At 43.6% G+C, this 20852-nt stretch overlaps 1 protein-coding gene across 4 annotated transcripts in view; it reads left to right on the plus strand.

The window, feature by feature from the left end:
* pfkfb4a (6-phosphofructo-2-kinase/fructose-2,6-biphosphatase 4a) overlaps positions 1 to 20621 on the plus strand; it is a 43945-nt gene extending 23324 nt beyond the window's left edge. For 2 of the 4 annotated variants that reach the window (XM_071371882.1, XM_071371863.1), the window contains exons 6-14: positions 229 to 285; positions 372 to 493; positions 10938 to 11145; positions 11288 to 11434; positions 14723 to 14827; positions 16200 to 16329; positions 16522 to 16584; positions 16722 to 16786; positions 20421 to 20621. In XM_071371882.1, the coding sequence (XP_071227983.1) occupies positions 229 to 285; positions 372 to 493; positions 10938 to 11145; positions 11288 to 11434; positions 14723 to 14827; positions 16200 to 16329; positions 16522 to 16584; positions 16722 to 16786; positions 20421 to 20480 (957 nt within the window). In that variant the 3' untranslated portion in view covers positions 20481 to 20621. Of the gene's footprint in view, positions 1 to 228; positions 286 to 371; positions 494 to 10937; positions 11146 to 11287; positions 11435 to 14722; positions 14828 to 16199; positions 16330 to 16521; positions 16585 to 16721; positions 16787 to 18931; positions 19794 to 20420 lie in introns of those variants that run through there. The other 2 variants (XM_071371854.1, XM_071371872.1) reach the window with 2 other exon arrangements.
* The last annotated feature ends 231 nt before the right edge of the window (positions 20622 to 20852 follow it).

The following is a 20852-nucleotide window of genomic DNA, read 5'->3' on the forward strand; positions in this document are numbered from 1 at the left end:
ATCTGAAAGCGAACAACTGCTTATTGGGCAAATCTATTTTTCAATTAACATTTGCAGACAAAATATAACTTACATGTTGTCAATAATCCTTTGATTGTAAGCCAACCCTGTCTGTTTTTAGCCTTGTGGTCACGCATGCATTGGTTTTGTTGGTTAACACCCTACCCATCTATGTGACTTAGATGTTTTGTCTATCCTGGGGGTTTACTGTATTCCCATTTCTCCTAGGTGTTTTTTGTAGAGTCTGTTTGTGAAGACCCTGAAGTCATTGCAGAAAACATTGTGGTGAGTGATCATCCACAGTTCCTGTTGATAACTCTTTATAGAGAGCACCAATAAGTCTTATTTCCACTGTCTATTTCTCTGCTCAGCAAGTGAAGCTGGGCAGCCCTGACTACACCAACTGCAACACAGAGGAGGCTATGGAGGACTTCAAGAAGAGGATCAAGTGTTATGAGAACTCCTATGAGACCCTGGACGAAGTTCTGGACAGGTGAGCATCTTATCTCAATGAGGAACAAAGAGTTGTCTCCTACTATTTCATCGAAAAGCGTTCTGTGGACAGTTTTCTATTCAAAAGTTGTTGCTTTTACAGTTGTAACTGTTAATTCAAAATTACACAACGACTAGGTTCCAGTTTAACAACGTTTACTTCACAGAACATAGTCGCCACCACACTCAGGCCAGGTCCATCTCCAGTGAGACTACTGCGCAAGCGTACTAATAATCAAATGGAATCACATTTTATTTGTCACATGCGCTGAATACAACCGGTGTTGTATTGAAATGCTTACTTACAAGCCCTTAACCAACAATGCAGTTTTAAGAAAAATACGTGTTAAGTAAAAAATAGATAACCTAGAAAAGAATAAGAAATAAAAGTTACAAATAGTTAAAGAGCAGCAGTAAAATATCAATAGCGAGGCTATATACAGGTGGTGACTCGTACAGAGTCAATGTGCGGGGGCACTGGTTAGTCGAGGTAATATGTACATGTAGGTAGAGTTAAAGTGACTATGCATAGATAATAAACAGAATAGCAGTAGTGTAAAAGAGGGGTGGGGTGACAATGCAAATAGTCTGGGTAGCTATTTGATTAGCTGTTCAGGAGTCTTATGGCTTGGGGGTAGAAGCTGTTGAGAAGCATTTTGGGCCTAGACTTGGCGCTCTGGTACCGCTTGCCGTGCGGTAGCAGAGACAATTTTTAGGGCCTTCCTCTGACACCGCCTGGTATAGAGGTGCTGGATGGCAGGATGCTTGGCCCCAGTGATGTACTGGGCCATACGCACTACCCTCTTTAGTGCCTTGCGGTCGGAGGCTGAGCAGTTGCCATACCAGGCAGTGATGCAACCAGTCAGGATGCTTTCAATGGTACAGCTGTAGAACCTTTTGAGGATCTGAGGACCCATGCCAAATCTTTTCAGTCTCTTGAGGGGGAATAGGCTTTGTCGTGCCCTCTTCATGACTGTCTTGGTGTGTTTGGACCATGATAGTTTGTTGGTTTTGTGGATACCAAGGAACTTGAAGCTCTCAACCCACTCCACCACAGCCCTGTCGATGAGAATGGGTGTGTGCTGTAGTACACAATCATCTCCTTTGTCTTGATCACGTTGATGGAGAGGTCTACCACTGTTGTCATCAAAAAACTGAATGATGATGTTGGAGTCGTGCCTGGCCGTGCAGTCATGAGTGAACAGGGAGTACAGGAGGGGACTGAGCACGCACCCCTGAGGGGGCCCCTGTGTTGAGTATCAGTGTGGCAGATGTGGTGTTACCTACCCTTACCACCTGGGGGTGGCCTGTCAGGAAGTCTAGGATCCAGTTTCAGAGGGAGGTGTTTAGTCCCAGGGTCCTTAACTTAGTGATGAGCTTTGAGGGCACTAAAGTGTTGAAAGCTGAGCTATAGTCAATGAATGGAGATTGCATCATCTGTGGATCTGTTGGGGCAGTATGAAAATTGGACTGGGTCTAGGGTTTCAGGGATAATGGTGTTGATGCAGGCCATGACCAGCCTTTCAAAGCACTTCATGGCTACAGACGTGAGTGCTACGAGTCGGTAGTCATTTAGGCAGGTTACCTTAGTGTTCTTGGGCACAGGGTCTATTGTGGTCTGCTTGAAGCATGTTGGTATTACAGACTCAGTCAGGGACAGGTTGAAAATGTCAGTGAAGACACTTGCCAGTTGGTCAGCGCATGCTCGGAGTACACGTCCTGGTAATCCGCCTAGCCCTGCGGCCTTGTGTATGTTGACCGGTTTAAAGTCGGGATGCATGATATATCGGTAAGCATGTCGGAATCGGACGATGTTAGCTAAAAATGCCAGCATCGGCCGATGTGCAAAATCGATATCAAAGCTGACTTGCGTACCTATATAACGTAGGTAGATCCCATAATGGCGCCACGAAAAATATAGCACTACACGTGCAACACCTAGCCTTTCATTGTCTTCTGTGTGGATCGAGCAGTCATTTGAAAGATTAAGAACATTTCAGCCAGACAACTCAAATGCGAAATCCATTAACGCCAAGATAATGGAATTCAATGCCCTTGATAATAAACCGTTCTCTGTCGTGGATGATGTTGGCTTTCGCCGACTGGTCGAGCACAGTGGGTCGCCGAGGATTTCCTACTGAGGAAAGCCGCATTGCATGCTTAAGAATATGCTGGTTCTCATACCTCTGCTGCCATTTCAATGGCATTTGAGAACATGTTTGAAACATGAACACTCCTAGCTTCATTCGAACAACTGACTTGAGAAATAAGCTCAACTGCCTCTGCAGCAGACGTGAAACCAGGAAAACAGCTTTGAGGTGTGGAATCACAGTTGTAGCAAAGGTCTGTGAGCCACCCCAGATGAAGTCATCAATATGACAGGCAAGTACTCCAGTCACATTGCAGTCTTGATCAAGCCAATAGAAGACTGCAGGATCCACTTGTGACAATTTTCCACCTGTACACAGCATTGTTGCCTTGACTTTGTTGTACCAGTAGAGTGATGCATCTGCCAGGCCATACAAACAGTTTTTTAGTTTCCTTAGGTCTTAGTTCAGGCGGAGGTCGGATGTGAATGTCTCTTGACAGCTTTGTTCCCTGCAAAATGCACATTTGATGTCTATGGAATGACATTTCCATTTTTTTCTGGCAGATCACTGTCAGCAGCAATCTGAGTGACTGAGTTCTTTAGCAGCCAGCTCGTCAAAACCTCTAGCCACTAGATGTGCTTTTGGCACTATTCCAGTTAAGGATGCTTTAAGGGAACACACCTACCTTGTTGAGACACATTTTTGGCCAATGTCTGTGACTTCCTCAAACACTAAATTTTTCCTCCAATTACTGAGCGCATCTAATTTAGCTGAGTCAAATGACACGTCCTTTGTATCGAGTACATCATTTTGAATGTCATTCTGTTTTTCTCAGTTTTCCATTGGTTCAATTCTGAGATGATCTACAAGTCACAGGTAATTTGACCCTGTTGTACCAGAAAGTGTAGCTGGTTCAGAGTACTGAAAATTGTACCAGTTCTGGTGTTTTCTTTTGGCTTTTCCTGCTCGTCCAATGACTGTTGCTGTGTGTGGAATACCACTTTCTCTGTCCATGTATTTAACAGTTAGTTCAGTTTTCAGATTGGACGCAAAAGTCAGCACAGTACAAGCAGTCAAAGCCAACTGTTTCTTCCTACCATCAAGACAGGCAGTATCTAGCAACTTGAAAGCTAGCACTGCATTTGGGAAAACCATGTTGTACTTGCGCGTCATATTGTACTGCTGTTCGAAATCTATTATGTAGTCCGTCATTGCAACCGAAATGTCTCTAACACTGTCAAAGTTTTAAGTATGCCTCGTAGGCATGGTCTTTCTCTTCTTTAAGAAACACAGAATCCAGTGCTCTGATCAGTTCTCATACCGTCATCCTTGTTCAAATCCTCCACGGATATTTCCTGTACTGTATCTCTCGCTCTTCCCACGAGCACAAGTGCTTGCTTTTTCTCGTCCAGATTAGTAACCCGTGTCCAGATTCCAAGTAAATTTTCACAACTTTCATACAACCTCTTCTCGTCGAAGTGAGGTGGCACATTGTAGTTATTGGCCATCCTCTGCTACCAATGTAAACCCAAAGACACAATGAGGAGCACGTGATGCTGTGGAGCTGAGCAGACATTGACAAACCGAGCTCTTCAAAGTTATTCCATTATTACCTAAATAACAGCATTGAAACAATATTCTAACATCGGCTGATAAATTGTCAAGTACTTACCTTCCCAAAGAGCCATGGACCTCCGACCAAGAGGCAAGAAGGACGACCAAAACGTTGTTGATTCCCAAGATAACGATAATGCTACAGCTAGCAAGATTAGCGTTAGCCCTCATACTCAGACAACAGTTCCAGACTGGCTCTGCCGACATGCTGGCTACTCTCCTTCGGGAAATTCGGGATGGTAATAAAGGTCTTTCTCTGAAAATTGACAAGAAATCGGCTGAACTCCATTCTTCCAATGACGACCTGAAATCCTCCATGAATGGTCTCCTTTTGAGAACGACTAAGGCGGAGTTGCGCATTAGCACAGTTGAAGATACAATCACTCAACAGGACCAGGTTCTGCTACAACTGCAGAAGGACAATGCCTACCTCAAAAACAAGCTAGACCAGATGGAGAACCAGAACAGACATAGCAATATCCGTGTGGTGGGATTGAAAGAGGACAGCGATGGCCGTGACCCGGTCCGTTTCTTCACTCAATGGATCCCTGATGTTCTAGGCATAATCAACTTCACCAAGCCGTGAAATCGAACGTGCCCACAGAACATCAGCGCTGAAACCCCGGCCAGATGAGCCCCCACGGGCCCTCCTGATCGGGTTCCTCTGTTTCCAGGACAGAGAGAAGATACTGCAACTCGCAAGAGCCAAAGGGGACATCACCATCAATGGCAAGATGGTGATATCCTTTTCCCGGATATGAGCGCGGATCTCACCAGACGTCGCAAAGGCTGACATTGTGTTTTTACAAGAAACACACCTTACAGCCAGTGAACACAAGAAATTGAAGAGGGAATGGGTAGGACACGTTTTTGCGTCCTCTTTTAACTCCAAAGCAAGAGGAACTGCAATTTTGATAAGTAGACACATCCCCTTCTGCGTCAACAACACCATCTCTGATCCCTCGGGCAGGTTTGTTTCGGTGCAGGGGCATATGTTTTCGGAGTCTTGGACCCTATTTATGCTCCTAACTTCGATGACCATATGTTTATTCAGAATGTCTTCCTTCAGGTTGCTCAAGCACCACCAGGATGGCTACTGGTTGGAGGAGATTTTAATTTTAGTTTAGATAATTGGATATCCAATTTGTTAGTAGTTACTGCCTTGTCTCATTGCTACAACTCCCGTACAGGCTCGGGAGAGACGAAGGTCGAGAGCCACGCGTCCTCCGAAACACAACCCAACCAAGCCACACTGCTTCTTAACACAGCGTGCATCCAACCCTGAAGCCAGCCGCACCAATGTGTCGGAGGAAACACCGTACACCTAGCGACCCGGCCCGCCACAGGAGTCGCTAGTGCGCGATGAGACTAGGATATCCCTTCCGGCCAAACCCTCCCTAAACCGGACGGCGCTAGGCCAATTGTGCGTCGCCCCATGGACCTCCTGGTCGCAACCGGCTGCGACAGAGCCTGGGCTCGAACCCAGAGTCTCTGGTGGCACAGCTAGCACTGCTATGCAGTGCCTTAGACCACTGTGCCACCCGGGAGGCCTTGATACAGTTCTTTATAGGTCCTCTGATAAACCCTCACTTCTTACCAAAGCCGGCAAGCTCACCATGTCATTCATGAAAGATCTTAATTTGCTAGACATCTGGAGACAGTTGCACCCACAGGATAGGGACTACTCTTTTTATTCACACCCACACAACACACACACACACGCATAGATAACTTTTTACTATCGACCCAACTATTTCATAGTGTTAGATATCGAGTATCTCCCCAGATTGCTTAGTGACCATTCTCCTCGTATTATCAATCTCCATTCCTACCAAGGTAAATGGAGCATATAGATGGAGACTAAATTCTACACTCCTAAAGCAACCCGAATTTTGTGCATTCATCAAAGAGCAGATCAATATTTTTACTTTGACAAACAAACCCTCCGCTCCTGACAAGCTTTAAAATGTGTCCCAAAGAATGAAACTATCTGAGGGGACAGATAATTTCCTATACTAAAGGGCTGAAGAGAAAACACGGTGCGGAACTGAATGTCCTTGAATCTGAAATCTCTGAGCTAGAGAACCTACCAAAGAGGCCCGACTAAAGATCTATACAGGCTTTTGGTAAATAAACTGAAATATAATATTCTGAACACATATCAAGCTGAGAGGGCCATCAATCATTAAATCAAAACAACGTTATTACGAGCTTGGAGAGAAAGCACACAAAGTATTGGCATGGCAACTGAAAGCAGAGTAAGAGGACAATATAGAAACTCTTACTAATGAGATCTTTCGACACTACTGAAATTAATGAAATACTATGAAGACCTCTACACTTCCCAATCAAGCGATGATCTATCAGAGATCGACTCCTTTCTCTCCACTCTCAACCTCCCATGCCTGTCAGAGGAAGACAGAGAGCGCCTGAGTGAACACTTCTCAGACCTTTGTAAATGGATGGACTTGCCTCTCACTACTGGGTAGAATAAATGTAATTAAAATGAATGTTCTGCCCAGATTTCTATATTTGTTTCAATCTCTCCCTATCCCTGTTCCCGCAGCATTCTTTTCCTCTCTCGACAAGCTGACCAGACGGTTTATCTGGCAAGGCAAAACCCCTAGAGTTGGCCTGGATAAACTGACCCTTGATTACGGTCAAGGGGGCTTAAACCTCCCCAATTTTAGAATGTACTACTGGGGCTGCACAGTCTAGGGTTCTGGCTCAGAGGTTTGACAATGATCCCTCTCCTTCATGGTTGAACATTGAAAAGTTTGAGGTAAATGATGACACTGAGGCAGATTTGTTTTACAAATGGGACATAAAATCTATAAAAACCATCACAGACAACCCTTTAATCATACATTCTGTCCTGGCATGGTGCAAACTGCATGAGCTGTTCAGACGAGGGGGATTTCTTTCCCCTAAAACCCCTCTATGGAACAATAGATTGATCCCTATGTTTTTCCAGAATAGTAACTTAAGACCATGGTCTGATAAGGGTACCACTCTTCTGGAACATTGTTATGAGGAGGGAGTTCTTATGTCTTTTGATCAGCTGAAACAGAAATACCATTTGCCTAACAGGGACTTCTTTAGCTACCTACAACTATGAAACGTTATTACGGTGACTCTCAAGGGACAATGGAACCTACCTAAGATTTCACCTATTGAACAACTCTGCCACGCAGACCAACCACTATTCAAGACCATTTCCCGTGTTTTACGATGCTCTTACGTCAGGACTAACACTGCCTGAGCTAGATAAACCTCAACTTGGATGGGAAAAAGATCTGGGTATTGATCATGATGAGGGTCTATGGAGTGACCTATGCAGGGATGGTGTTACATCCACATTGAACTCCAGATACAGACTGATCCAGTTTAATTTCCTCCATCAGCTCTATATCACCCCATCTAGACTGCACAAGTTCAACCCTGATATCTCCTCCCTATGTTTTAGATGTGGCTCAGATGAAGGAACATTCCTCCATTCCACTTGGCAGTGTTCAAAACTACACAGTTTCTGGCAGGGGGTATGCGATACCATATCCTCAATCCGCGGGGTTGCATTCCCTTTAGACCCGGAGGTCTGTCTACTGGGTAACTTTACTAACTCCAATCTTAGGCAAAGACATACTATAAAGCTGACAGAAATATTGCTAGCAATTGCCAAGAAATGTATTGCCTTGAAATGGAAATCGGATTCCCCCCTGTCAGTTGCAATGTGGCTATCGGAAGTTAGTAGTTGTATCCCACTAGAGAAAATCACTTACTGCTTGAGGAATAAGTTAGACGTTTTACAGAATTTGGCAATCTTTTATTGACTATATGGAGAATCTCCCCTCACATCACATTGATTGAATCTCTATATAACCCTTATATAATGTTTCACACGTAATGTATAATATGTAGCTTACGGCAGGTGACCATATGATCCAATGTCTCATTATTATTTTAAATTTGACTCTTTATTATGACTTATTTATTGTATGTTTGTATATACAATTATTATCTTTTTTAAAATGTACGCTCGTCTGTTAGTGTCACTTTGTCCTATTGCTGTCTAGTATATTTTCACTTTTGTTTTGAATGTTCTTAATTGGAAAATGCAAAAATAAAATATATATAATTTAAAAAAAGACAGACTAGGTTCCAGTTTAACAACGTTTACTTCACCCTATTACCACAGAACATAGTCACATCACACTCAGGCCAGGTCCATCTCCAGTGAGACTACTGCGCAGTCGTACTAATAAGAGTGATAGCACTGTAATAACAGGAATATAGGGATACTTAACAGTACAAGAATTTCCGGGTGAACAAAAAGGAGAGTAGTCATTGAGAGCCAATCAAAATCAATACAGTTTATTACAAGATTTCAGGGAGAACACCTCCAGAGCAGAAGCGAAGAATGTTTAACGGGCCTTCTCACCACCCCGAGAAGCTTGTAGGAAGTCACAACATCAGCTGCTACAGAATCACACGGTGTCACAGATATATTCAGTGTGTCCTCGAATCCAGTCTGGTGCAAACTTTAACCATAGCATTCAACACTTACAATTTGATTCTGGCAGTTCAACAGGTCAAAGGTAATAACATCTGTATTTAGTTACAACAGATAATTATAGACTAACAAGTGACAACTACTTAAACATATGGGACCCTTTTTCCAAATTTTGTTGAGTTACAGTCTTATTCTAAAATGGATCTACAAAATGTATGTGTGTGTGTATATATGTACAATAATGACAAAATTAAGACTGTTTTCTAGAAATTGTTAAAATGTATTAATGATCAAAAAACAGTCACCTCCCTGTATGCTGTCTCATCGCTGTTGATAAGCAGGCCTACTACCACTGTTGTTGTCAGCAAACTTGATGATTGAGTTGGAGATGTGCGTGGCCACGCAATCATGGGTGAACAGGGACTACAGGAGGGGACTGAGCATGCACTGTGGGGCCCCCGTGTTGAGGATCAGCGTGGTCCAGGTGTTGTTTTCTACTTTCACCACTCGGCTCGTCAGGAAGTCTATTACCCATTTGCACAGGGTGGGGACATACCCAGTGCCCTGAGCTTAGTGACGAGCTTGGAGGGCACTATGGTATCGAAGGCTGAGCTGTAGTCAATGAACAGCATTCTTACATGGGTATTTCTGTTGCCCAGGTGGGAAAGGACCGTGTGCAGTGCAATGCCGATTGCGTCGTCCGTGGATCTTTTTGGTACATATGCAAATTGTAGTGGGTCTAGGGCAGTGATCACCAACAGAAACATGACTTAAACATGACTTATGCAACAACTTAATAAAACCGGGAGGTAGGAATGAGGTTTGTGCTGTAGGCCTAATGCATTTTAACAGCATATTGGCCTACCAATATTGTTTTTCTCAAACCATATTATATGGTTGTATTTCTGTATTTCTGATCAATTTGATGTTATTTTAATGGATGACAAATGTGATTTTTCTTTAAAAACAAGGACATTTCTAAGTGACCCCAAACTTTTGAATGGTAGTGTACATGGCAGTGACAATGACCGAAGAAAATTCTCTCTGGAGGTAATGTGGTTGGGATTTGATGGTGAAGTATTCCAGATCTGGAGAACAAAAGAACTTGAGTTCCTGTATGTTACCACAATTACACCATGAGTTGTTAATCATGAAACAAACCCCTCCGCATTTCTTATCCAGTTCTTTCTTCAGGTCTGCACAGTGGACGGAGATCCCCGCTGGTTGAATGGACGGGGACAATATATCCCTAGAGAGTCATGTATGTTACAGTCCCTGATGTCTCTTTGGAAGGAGATCCTTGCCCTGAGCTCGTCTACTTTATTGTCCAGGGACTGAACATTGGCGAGTAATATACTAGGAAGCAGCAACACCTGAGTCTGACTAGGGCCCTACTCCTTCTACCTCTTTAGTGCAGCTCCCGGCATGATTACGGCTGCCTCTGGAAGTTTAAACAAAGGATCCATGTCTGGGAAGTCAAATTTATTGGTAGTTAGTCTTGTCCCATCGCTGCAACTCCCGTATGGACTTGGGCGAGGCGAAGGTCGAGAGCCATGCATTGTCAGAAACACGACCACGCCAAGCTGCTTCTTGACACACTGCTCGTTTAACCCGGAAGCCAGCCGCACCAGTGTGTCGGATGAAACACCGTACAGCTTACGACTAAAGTCAGCGCGCATGCGCCCGGCCTTCCACAAGGAGCAGCTAGAGCGCAATGCGACAAGGACAAACCCTCCCCTAACCCGGACGATGCTGGTTCAATTATGCGCAGCCTCGTGAGTCTCCCGGCTGCGACAGAGCCTGGGATAGAACCCGGGTCTGTAGTGACCCCTCCCACACTGCGATGCAGTGCCTTAGACCGCTGCGCCACTCGGAAGCCCTGGAAGTCAAATTTCTGCTTGAATATCTGAAAGTTATTTACGGCTGTCGGTAATAATACAAGAAACATTCTTAGCAAATAATGTAAGAAATAACACCAAAGAATACTACAAAGTTGTCTAGGAGCTAGAAATAGGGTGATCATGTCTGTCGGCGCCATCTTGTCTGTCAAATACATGAAAATAATGAATCAAATAATTTCCAATTACATCAGTCAATTACATTGCTTGTCCTTTTAATGTGAAATTTTTTAAAGCTGGTTTCAATGCGTGTTGTTTCTAAGAGGTGTTCTCTCTTGTAAAGTACGGGATTCCTAAAGCTCTCTGGCCTGTCCCTCGCCCCCTCTCTCCCAGGGATCTGTCCTACATCAAGATTATGGACGTGGGCCGGAGGTACCTGGTGAACCAGGTCCAGGACCACATCCAGAGCCGGATCGTCTACTACCTCATGAACATCCACATCACACCACGCTCCATCTACCTGTGTCGCCATGGAGAGAGTGACCTCAATGTCAAGGGCTGCATTGGAGGAGACTCTGGACTCTCCCCCAGGGGCAAGGAGGTATGGCTAACTCTATCCCTAGACTTGATCTGTACCTTACATATTCTACTTTTTAATTTCTTTAATATTGAATAAGTTTACATATTTTTATTTTTTATTTTTTTTCTCTTTTCTCTTTTGTGTGGATTTTTTCCATGTGCAGTTTGCCAATTATCTGGGCCAGTTCATCCAGTCTCAGGAAATCAGTGATCTGAAGGTGTGGACCAGCCAGATGAAGAGGACTATCCAGACAGCTGAGGCAGTGTCTGTGCCGTACGAGCAGTGGAAGGCGCTCAACGAGATAGACGCGGTAAGAACTCACCCACGCCTTCTCAATATTGCACAGTGCCACCTGTGTGATATCAAATTAAAGTTTATTGGTCACATACACAGTTTGGCAGATGTTATAGAGGGTGCAGCAAAATGCTTATGTTACTAGCTCCTAAAAGTAATTTAAATGCAATCTATTAGGGCTGGGAATTGCCATGGACCTCACAATCCGATATTACGATACTCAGGTGCCGATACGATATATATTGCAGTTCTCATGACTCTACAGTGCCTTCAGAAAGTAAACTCAGCAAAAAAAGAAACGTCCCTTTTTCAGGACCCTGTCTTTCAAAGATAATTTGTAAAAATCCAAATAACTTCACAGATCTTCATTGTAAAGGGCTTAAACACGGTTTTCCCATGCTTGTTCAGTGAACCATAAACAATTAATGAACATGCACCTGTGGAACGGTTGTTAAGACACTAACAGCTTACAGACGGTAGGCAATTAAGGTCACAGTTATGAAAACATAGGACACTAAAGAGACCTTTCTACTGACTGAAAAACACCAAAAGAAAGATGCCCATGGTCCCTGCTCATCTGCGTGAACGTGCCTTAGGCATGCTGCAAGGAGGCATGAGGAATGCAGATGTGGCCAGGGCAATAAATTGCAATGTGGGTACTGTGAGACGCCTAAGACGGCGCTACAGGGAGACAGGACGGACAGCTGATCGTCCTTGCCACGTGTAACAACATTGGTACATCCGATCATCACACCTGCGGGACAGGTACAGGATGGCAACAACAGCTGCCCGAGTTACACCAGGAACGCACAATCCCTTCATCAGTGCTCAGACTGTCTGCAATAGGCTGAGAGAGGCTGAACTGAGGGCTTGTAGGCCTGTTGTAAGGATGTTCCTCACCAGACATCACCGGCAACAACGTCGCCTATGGGCACAAACCCACCGTCGCTGGACCAGACAGAACTGGCAAAAAGTGCTCTTCACTGAAGAATTGAGGTTTTGTCTCACCAGGGGTGATGGTCGGATTTGCGTTTATCGTCGTAGGAATGAGCGTTACACTGAGGCATCCTGACATGACCCTTCAGCATGACAATGCCACCAGCCATACTGCTCATTCTGTGTATGATTTCCTGCAAGACAGGAATGTCAGTGTTCTGCCATGGCCAGTCAAGAGCCCGGTTCTCAATCCCATTGAGCACACCTGGGACCTGTGGGATCGGAGGGTGAGGGCTAGGGCCATTCCCCCCAGAAATGTCCGGGAACATGCAGGTGCCTTGGTGGAAGAGTGGGGTAACATCTCACAGCAAGAACTGGCAAATCTGGTGCAGTCCATGAGGTGGCCACACCAGATACTGACTGTTACTTTTTATTTTGACCCCCCTTTTGTTCAGGGATACATTATTCCATTTCTGTTAGTCACATGTCTGTGGAACTTGTTCAGTTTGTCTCAGTTGTTGAATCTTATGTTCATACAAATATTTACACATGTTAAGTTTGTTGAAAATAAATGCAGTCGACAGTGAGAGGACGTTTCTTTTTTTTGCTGAGTTTATTTATACCCCTTGACTTATTCCACATTTTGTGTTAGACTGAATTAAATTAAAAATGATTAAATAGATTCTCACCAATCTCCCTCTCCAACACACTTGACCCTCTCCAACTCGCCTATCGCCCTGACAGATCCAATTGCCATTGCACTGCACACTGCCCTTACCCACCTGGACAAAAGGAATGCATATGTGAGGATGCTGTTCGTTGACTATAGCTCGGCCTTCAATACCATATTGCCCTATATGCTCATTACAAAGCTCACAGCCCTGGGTCTGAACTCCTCCCTATGTATCTGGGTCCTGGACTTCCTGACGGGCTGCCTCCAGGTGGTGAAGGTAGGCAGCATTACCTACTCAACGCTGATCCTCAACATAGGGAACCACAAGGATGCGTCCGCAGTCCTCTCCTGTATTCTCTGTATACCCACAACTGCGTGGCCTCACAGTTCCAACTCCATATTCACGTTAGCTGACGACACGACAGTAGTAGGCCTGATCACCAACAACGGCGAGACAGCCTACAGGAAGGAGGTAGGACACTGATGGCGTGGTGCCAGGTAAACAACCTCTCCCTAAACGTTAGCAAAACAGAGGAGCTGATTGTGGTCTTCAGGAGGAACCAGGCTGGACACGCCCCCATCCTCATCAATAAAATTCCTCTGCGTACACATCTCAAAGAAAATGAAATGGTCTAACCACACACACCATAGTGATGAAGGCACGGCAGCGACTCTTCAACCTCAGGATGCTGAAGCAGTTTGGCCCCGAGGCCCCTCAGTGTTCTACAGGAGCACCATCAAGAGCATTGGGCTGCATCACAGCCTGGTACGGCAGCTTCACCGCAGCAGACCGCACGGCTCTTCAGAGGGTGGGTGCGCACTGCCTGCCCTACAGGACACATACAACACCAGATGTTGCAGGAAGGCCAAGAAGATCATCAGAGACCCCATCCACCCAACCAATGCCCTGTCCTCCCTGCTTCAATCATTCAGACGTGGGCAGTGCAGGAGCATCATGGCAAAAACTGAACTGAGACTACCCTCAGACCATCAGGCTGCTGAATAGCCACAACAACTAGTCAGCTACCTGCTCCCCCCCTCTCATGGACATCCCCTTCAACCACACCCTCAACTTACCTGCTACTCCCACTATGGACATTCTTTATCCTGCTGCTTCCACCCTTCTACTCCCCCATGGACATTCTTTCTCCCTTCTACTCCCCCATGGACATTCTTTCTCCCTTCTACTCCCCCATGGACATTCTTTCTTCCTTCTACTCCCCCTTTACGGACCCCCCCCCCCAGCAGTTGCTGATCATGGAAATAAAAGTGCTGACAACAAATTGGCTCCCTATTTAAAAACAAGATGGAGAACAGGCTATGAAGGAAAAATACTGGAGTTTTGGTGCAGGTACAGCCGACTACCCCCATAGCTACAATCTATACCAGGGGTCTCTAACAGGTTGCGAGCTACTAGTAGCCCCTGGTTAACTACCAGTAGCTATTGGTTAACTATTTAGCAGTCTTTTGGCCTGGGGGTAGGTGCTGTTCAGGGTCCGGACTGCATCGGCAGAAGATATATTAGTGAGATTTGTCAAGAACCCAGTATATAAATAAATATGGAGTGTGCATAAACAGTGTAACTAAAATGCAATATACAGATGTAGATTTAGAAAATTGTGCAAGTCTGTGATTTACTAAATATGTTGTGGTGTGTTTGAGTAACTGAAGTGGTGCATGTGTGTTTATCCTCAGGGTGTGTGTGAGGAGATGATGTATGAGGAGATCCAGCAGCACTACCCGCTGGAGTTTGCAATGAGGGACCAGGACAAATACCGCTACCGTTACCCAAAGGGAGAGGTGAGTGAGAAGAACATTCTCTAATGCCTAATTTGTTAAATCATCTTTATGTATTATGGAAGTGCTCTGCCAACCTGAATGCTGGTTTTATGTGTCAAGAAATATGTGTGAGGATTTGCTTCTGCTGAAGAGCTGTACAGTTCTTAACAATGTTTTTGACAAGCGAGCACTTCGATATGGTCATTTTCATACTTTCATGGAATGTTTGGGATTGACAGAGTAAGGCATTTGTGAAAATTCTATAGCAATATATAGTTGGAAAGCAGCTGTGTGTTTGGACAATTAAGACACTGCAGTAATCAGGGAAGAAGGGCCTTGGTCAGGGAGATGACCAGGAACCCGATGGTCACTCTGACAGCGCTCCTGAGTTCTTCTGTGGAGATGGGAGAACCTTGCAGAAGGACAACCATCTCTGTAGCACTCTACCAATCAGGCCTTTATAGTAGAGTGGCCAGACGGAAGTCACTCCTCAGTAAAAGGCACATGATAGCCCACTTGGAGTTTGCCAGAAGGTAATTAAAGGACTCTGACCATGAGAAACAAGATTCTCTGATCTGATGAAAGCAAGATAGAACTCTTTGGCCTGAATGCCAAGCGTCACGTCTGGAGAAAACCAGGCACCACTCATCACCTGGCCAATACCATCCCTATGGTGGTGGCAGCATCATACCATGGGGATGTTTTTCAGCTGCAGGGACTGAGAGACTAGTCAGGATTGAGAGAAAGATGAACGGAGCAAAGTACAGAGAGCCTTGATGAAAACTTGCTCCAGAGCACTGAGGTCCTCAGACTGGGGCGAAGGAACACTTTCCAACAGGACATCGACCCTAAGCCCACAGCCAAGACAATGCAGGAGTGGTTTTGGGACAAGTCTCTGAATGTCCTTGAGTGGCCCAGCCAGAGACCAGACTTGAACCCGATTTCAACATCTCTGGAGAGACCTAAAAATAGCTGTGCAGCGTCTCTCCCCATCCAACCTGATGGAGCTTGAGAGGATCTGTAGAGAAGGAGAGAAACTCCCAAATACAGGTGTGCCAAGCTTATAGCGTCATACCAAAGAAGACTCGAGGCTGTGATCGCTGGCAACGGTGCTTCAGCAAAGTACTGAGTAAAGCGTCTGAATATTTATGTAAATGTAATATTTCAGTTTTAATTTTGTATTAATTTGCAAAAATGCTTTCTACATTGTTTTCCACTGTAGACCCCATTACTGAAGATAATTTCTCATCTTGTAGTATTTGTCTGTTCCCTGGTTTTTGGGGGGTGTTTTTTATCCCCTGCCTTAAGTTTTTGTCACCCTTTTTGGCCGAGTGAGAGTCTTGGTTGGTCTGTCTGTCTCTGAGTGTACCTGACCGTTGACCTGTCCCCTCAGTCCTATGAAGACCTGGTGCAGCGTCTGGAGCCGGTCATCATGGAGCTGGAGAGGCAGGAGAACATCCTGGTTGTCTGTCACCAGGCTATCATGCGCTGCCTGCTGGCATACTTCCTGGATAAGACCGCAGGTCAGTCTCGTTGTCTCTCCTGGATAAGACCGATGGAAGGTGTTGTTTAGTCCCTTTTTTGTAGATCTCTTTTGTAATAGATTTCTGGACAAGTCTCTGAATGTCCTTGAGTGGCCCAGCCAGAGACCAGACTTGAACCCGATTTCAACATCTCTGAAGAGACCTTGGTAATGTTTGTGTGTTGTTTCTCAGAGGAGCTGCCCTACTTGAAGTGCCCACTGCACACCGTGCTGAAGCTCACACCAGTGGCTTATGGTAAGACTGGCCTTCCACTGCTACGCAGGCCTGTTTGTACCTGCTTCACTGTGAATTGTGAAATAACAGAAATATTTCACATTGGATTTAGTTGTTTATAATGCAAGAATGCACCTTTCTGTGCTCTGTGTTTTCAGGCTGTAAGGTGGAGTCCATCTACCTAAATGTGGACGCAGTGAACACTCACAGAGATAGACCGGAGGTTGGTATATCTACATACTTGCACACACAGATACTGATTTGGTGGCAGATTTGGTAAACATAAGGGGGAATCTGTGCTACGCTTGACAGATGACTCTAAACTCTGTAACCTGTGCAGCTGTGGTGCTTTTCAACAGTCCTGGTTGCAATGGCTTCATAATCAGAGGAGTGTTTAATAGTAATGCTTAGAGTGGATTTTTTATTGTAAAGATGTCATGTGCACTGGTATCAGTACTAAAGATGATGATTGTGACTAATGTTGTGACCTTCATCCATTGTCCAACACCATTTCACACGCTCATCCTGAATAAACCAATTAGAGGATAGTGGGATGGAACGACATGATTCATGATGTTATATCATCAGGTGAAATCTGTGTGATTAGGAATCATGTTCATGACATTTCTTTATCGTATACGTAGAGAAGCATTTAGGGAGTGTAACTATTCAAATTAACTTTGATAATTAAATTATTAAATGGACTTTTATCACATCCTGGGCTCTGTTTTCAGCTGGTGCTAAGGAGGCACTAGTGTCAAATGCACATTAGTTTGCAATTTAGGCATGTAAAAAAAATGACAGACTGCCATTTTCCAGTACTAACGCCAGGTTTGTCAATTTACCTGTCGAACATCAGCTCGTTTGCACTGAGCTGGGAGGGGTGGCAATATTTGAGGTGTGTCCTTTAAAAACAAAGGCAAAAGTTAAAATTTCATGCAGCACTAATGGTAAGTTTTAAGACTCACAAAATGCAGGTCTTAACGGTAACGCTGTTGATAATGGCATGATTTTGAGAGCAGAAGTGCAGCCTATCCAGCCATGATGCACAGTGCCAATGGAAGGAGACATGTGCCAGTGAACCTTATATTTAGAAACGTTAACAAATTATTGATTTCCGCCCCTTTCATTTAATTGGATTAAAAAACAAGCATAGCCTACCCTCCCGTTAAACAAGGCTGGTTTAGCAACATCGCATAGGTATGCCTTTTTATCCTGGCCAAAGGTAGCTTTTGAATAAATGGTTTCTACTGGGAGTGCTTTTAAATATTGGAGGTTTAAGCCCTTGTGCATTTTAATTATTCACAATTCACATACCTGCGTTTTGCTTGTTCAAGTAGGCTATCCATCCCCATTTTCAAAGAGCACCCCACATCCGATTTACCGAAGACATGCTCTTCCAAAATATTCAGTCCTCATAATGCCATATCAACGACAGATTATTATTATTTTTTTAATGATACAATTGACAGGAGCCTAGTATTGGCTTCAATGCAATGGACATTTTGTCTGCTATTTCTGGAGAAGTGCAAATATGATCTGTAAGGTGGTTCCATGATGTTTATAAAACATTACAGTTGTGAAGTATAATGGTGAGTGGACATTCCCCGTTCTCTTTACTTTGGATCTTTATCCAGCTCCTGTGAAAAGTTTGGATGTGTGTAAAACCCTCCATAGTCTTATTTGCCTGGTCTGTATTATATGCCCATGGGGAGCAATTATGGTGCCTGTAACTCTATTTAGACATTGCCTATTTAAAACAAGTTATTTTGTTTTTATTAGAATTGTGGACTGTCATTTTAGGCCTTATCAATAGCCTAGTGAATTTAATGTTGCTTGTTGACTACGTTTGGCATGTCCAGACTGCAATTTACAGTAGACATTGCCCCTGTATCAGTGCGAATGCTGTTGCCTATGTTTCCATATTGAAGCAATGTGTTTTAGAACAATGTGGGCTGACATGTTCAACATATTTAGCAAACTAGGTTGTAACGGACTAACATTCGAATTGGGGTTACAATACATAAAAGACCATAAATACACAACTTGAAGCAACTGCATATTTAGTTATGGTTTATGTTCTGATTGGCCAGTGAAGGGCCAAGTCTTGACACACTCAACTTTTTTATTCATCAAAACCCAGCCCTTTCACGCCACCACCAACTACTCTGCCTATAATTCCAGTTGTGAAAATGGCAAAACTATTTCTGACTCACCCTGAACCTATAACGCTACCACCAGCGCTAAGATTTACCATTGCGCTAGGTTTGTTAGAATAGAGCCCCCTGTCTTTCCCACCCATCCTTCCATTATAGCTATTTTGTTTCCCTGATGTTTGACCCCAACCTTTTGTTTCATTGCTGAACAGAACGTAAAGGTGTCGCGGATGGCTGAGGAGGCTTTGCTAACAGTACCAGCTCATCAGTGAGATAGTATCCCTCATGCTCTCACACTCCCTTCTTTCCACTCCTCCTTCTGGCCCTGCCCCATTAACTTGTCCTTCAATCAGACACTTAGTCCTCAGTCACTCCATACCCTCTTTACTTCCTGACATCAGAAGTACTCTGATTTGTTTTGGAGTATTCAATAATAATTATAATTAACTGGAATCTAGTTAATTTGTAAATATCCCTACCATAAGGGTCTGGTGTCATTTCTTTTGTTTATTGACCTGCTGCTTTTCTCCCTCTCCAAATTGACATAATGGTTTTGTAAATCAATGTTGAACTGCCAAATGTGAAGCGATTAACCCGAAGCAAATTTCAGTTCAAATATTTTCATTTTAGGATAACCTTTTTTTAAATTTAGTCTCATGGATGTATGTCACTTTTTTATTCGGGAAGCTCAGTATTTTATTATTATTTGTCAGTAGTGAGTCTGGATTTCAATGTGACTCACTGTCTTAATTAGTTTAAAAGTTGAATGTGTGTCTGTCGGTGTTCATAGCGTTGCACAAATGTCTACTTGATGAGGTAGTGTTTTGCACCTTTACTCTGAAACCTAAACTCTTGAGTGTTTCTTTAATTAGTTATTTTTAAAAGTTCATTCAGTTTAGTGTATTTTTAATTTGATCAAGTTAGATTAAATGTTAATTTTATAATCATGTATGAAGACGGCCCAGAGGAATTTTTTTTATTAGAATGTGAAGGTCTCTGCTCCATATGGAATATGAGGAAGTAATTTACATATCACTGTTTACTGGCTATGTTAATAAAATCGACTTGACCAGCCCTGCTGTATTTTATGTATCGATACATTGACCCTCACATTTTTGTTCTATAAATGTGTTCATAAACCTCTTTTACTGTGCTATGCAGAGCATTTGGTCCTCAACCTTTTATTAATATGCAGAGGCTGTATTGGAAGTAATTTCCTCTGTAGAGTACTAATGCCTATTCATCAGACTCAATATAAACAACTGTTTGTAGAACAGTGCATCTCTTCCTGACACCGTACCCATCACCATAACAGTAATTCTCCTCATCCACAAAGCCAACTGCAAAACATGCCTTTTTCATACATACATTTACTTGTCCTAGACACGGGCTCGGAAGTGTACATAATCAGCTGACCAGGAACAATAATGCTCAGTTGTCTAAACTAATATCTATTTCTCTAAACCATTATCTCTGCCGCAAACATAAACAAATTTCACTGTGTATAGCACATAGTGTCACTCACTGAAATGAAATGCCTTGTTCTAGGACTTCTATGCCTTGAAGCTATGGGGGACTTTTTTTTTGAAGTTGGTAACCACAGAACATGTCCCTTATTTTGAAACTCCATGGAAATGAGATTTGATTCGTCATTCTGGTGTGTCTTCAAAGGGATGTAAAACGTGTATGTTCCTCTTTCAGAACGTCAACGTTCATCGCACCACAGAAGATGCCTTGCAGACAGTCCCACCTCATCTCTGAAATGCAAGCCACTCGGATTGAAGTTTGGGCTCTCTCCTCTACCTCCCTGTTACTACGTGTCATTACTTGTGTCTCTAGTGGTACAGAGTCAGTGGACATTCTATCTGTGCAACTCACTCAATTGATGGTTCTTTGTTGGGCGATGTAATGTTTTCACAGCCTGGTCTCAAAGCAAAACACAGTACCAGTCAGAAGTTTGGACACATCAACTCATTCAAGGGTTTTTCTTTGATTGTACTATTTTATACATTGTAGAATAATAGTGAAGACATCACAACTATGAAATAACACATGGAATTGTGTAGTAACCAAAAAAGTGTAAAACAAATCAAAATATATTTTAGATTCTTCAAAGTAGCCACCCTTTGCTTT

The sequence above is a fragment of the Salvelinus alpinus genome, chromosome 2, assembly GCF_045679555.1.
Source record: "Salvelinus alpinus chromosome 2, SLU_Salpinus.1, whole genome shotgun sequence".
Lineage (NCBI taxonomy): Eukaryota > Metazoa > Chordata > Actinopteri > Salmoniformes > Salmonidae > Salvelinus > Salvelinus alpinus.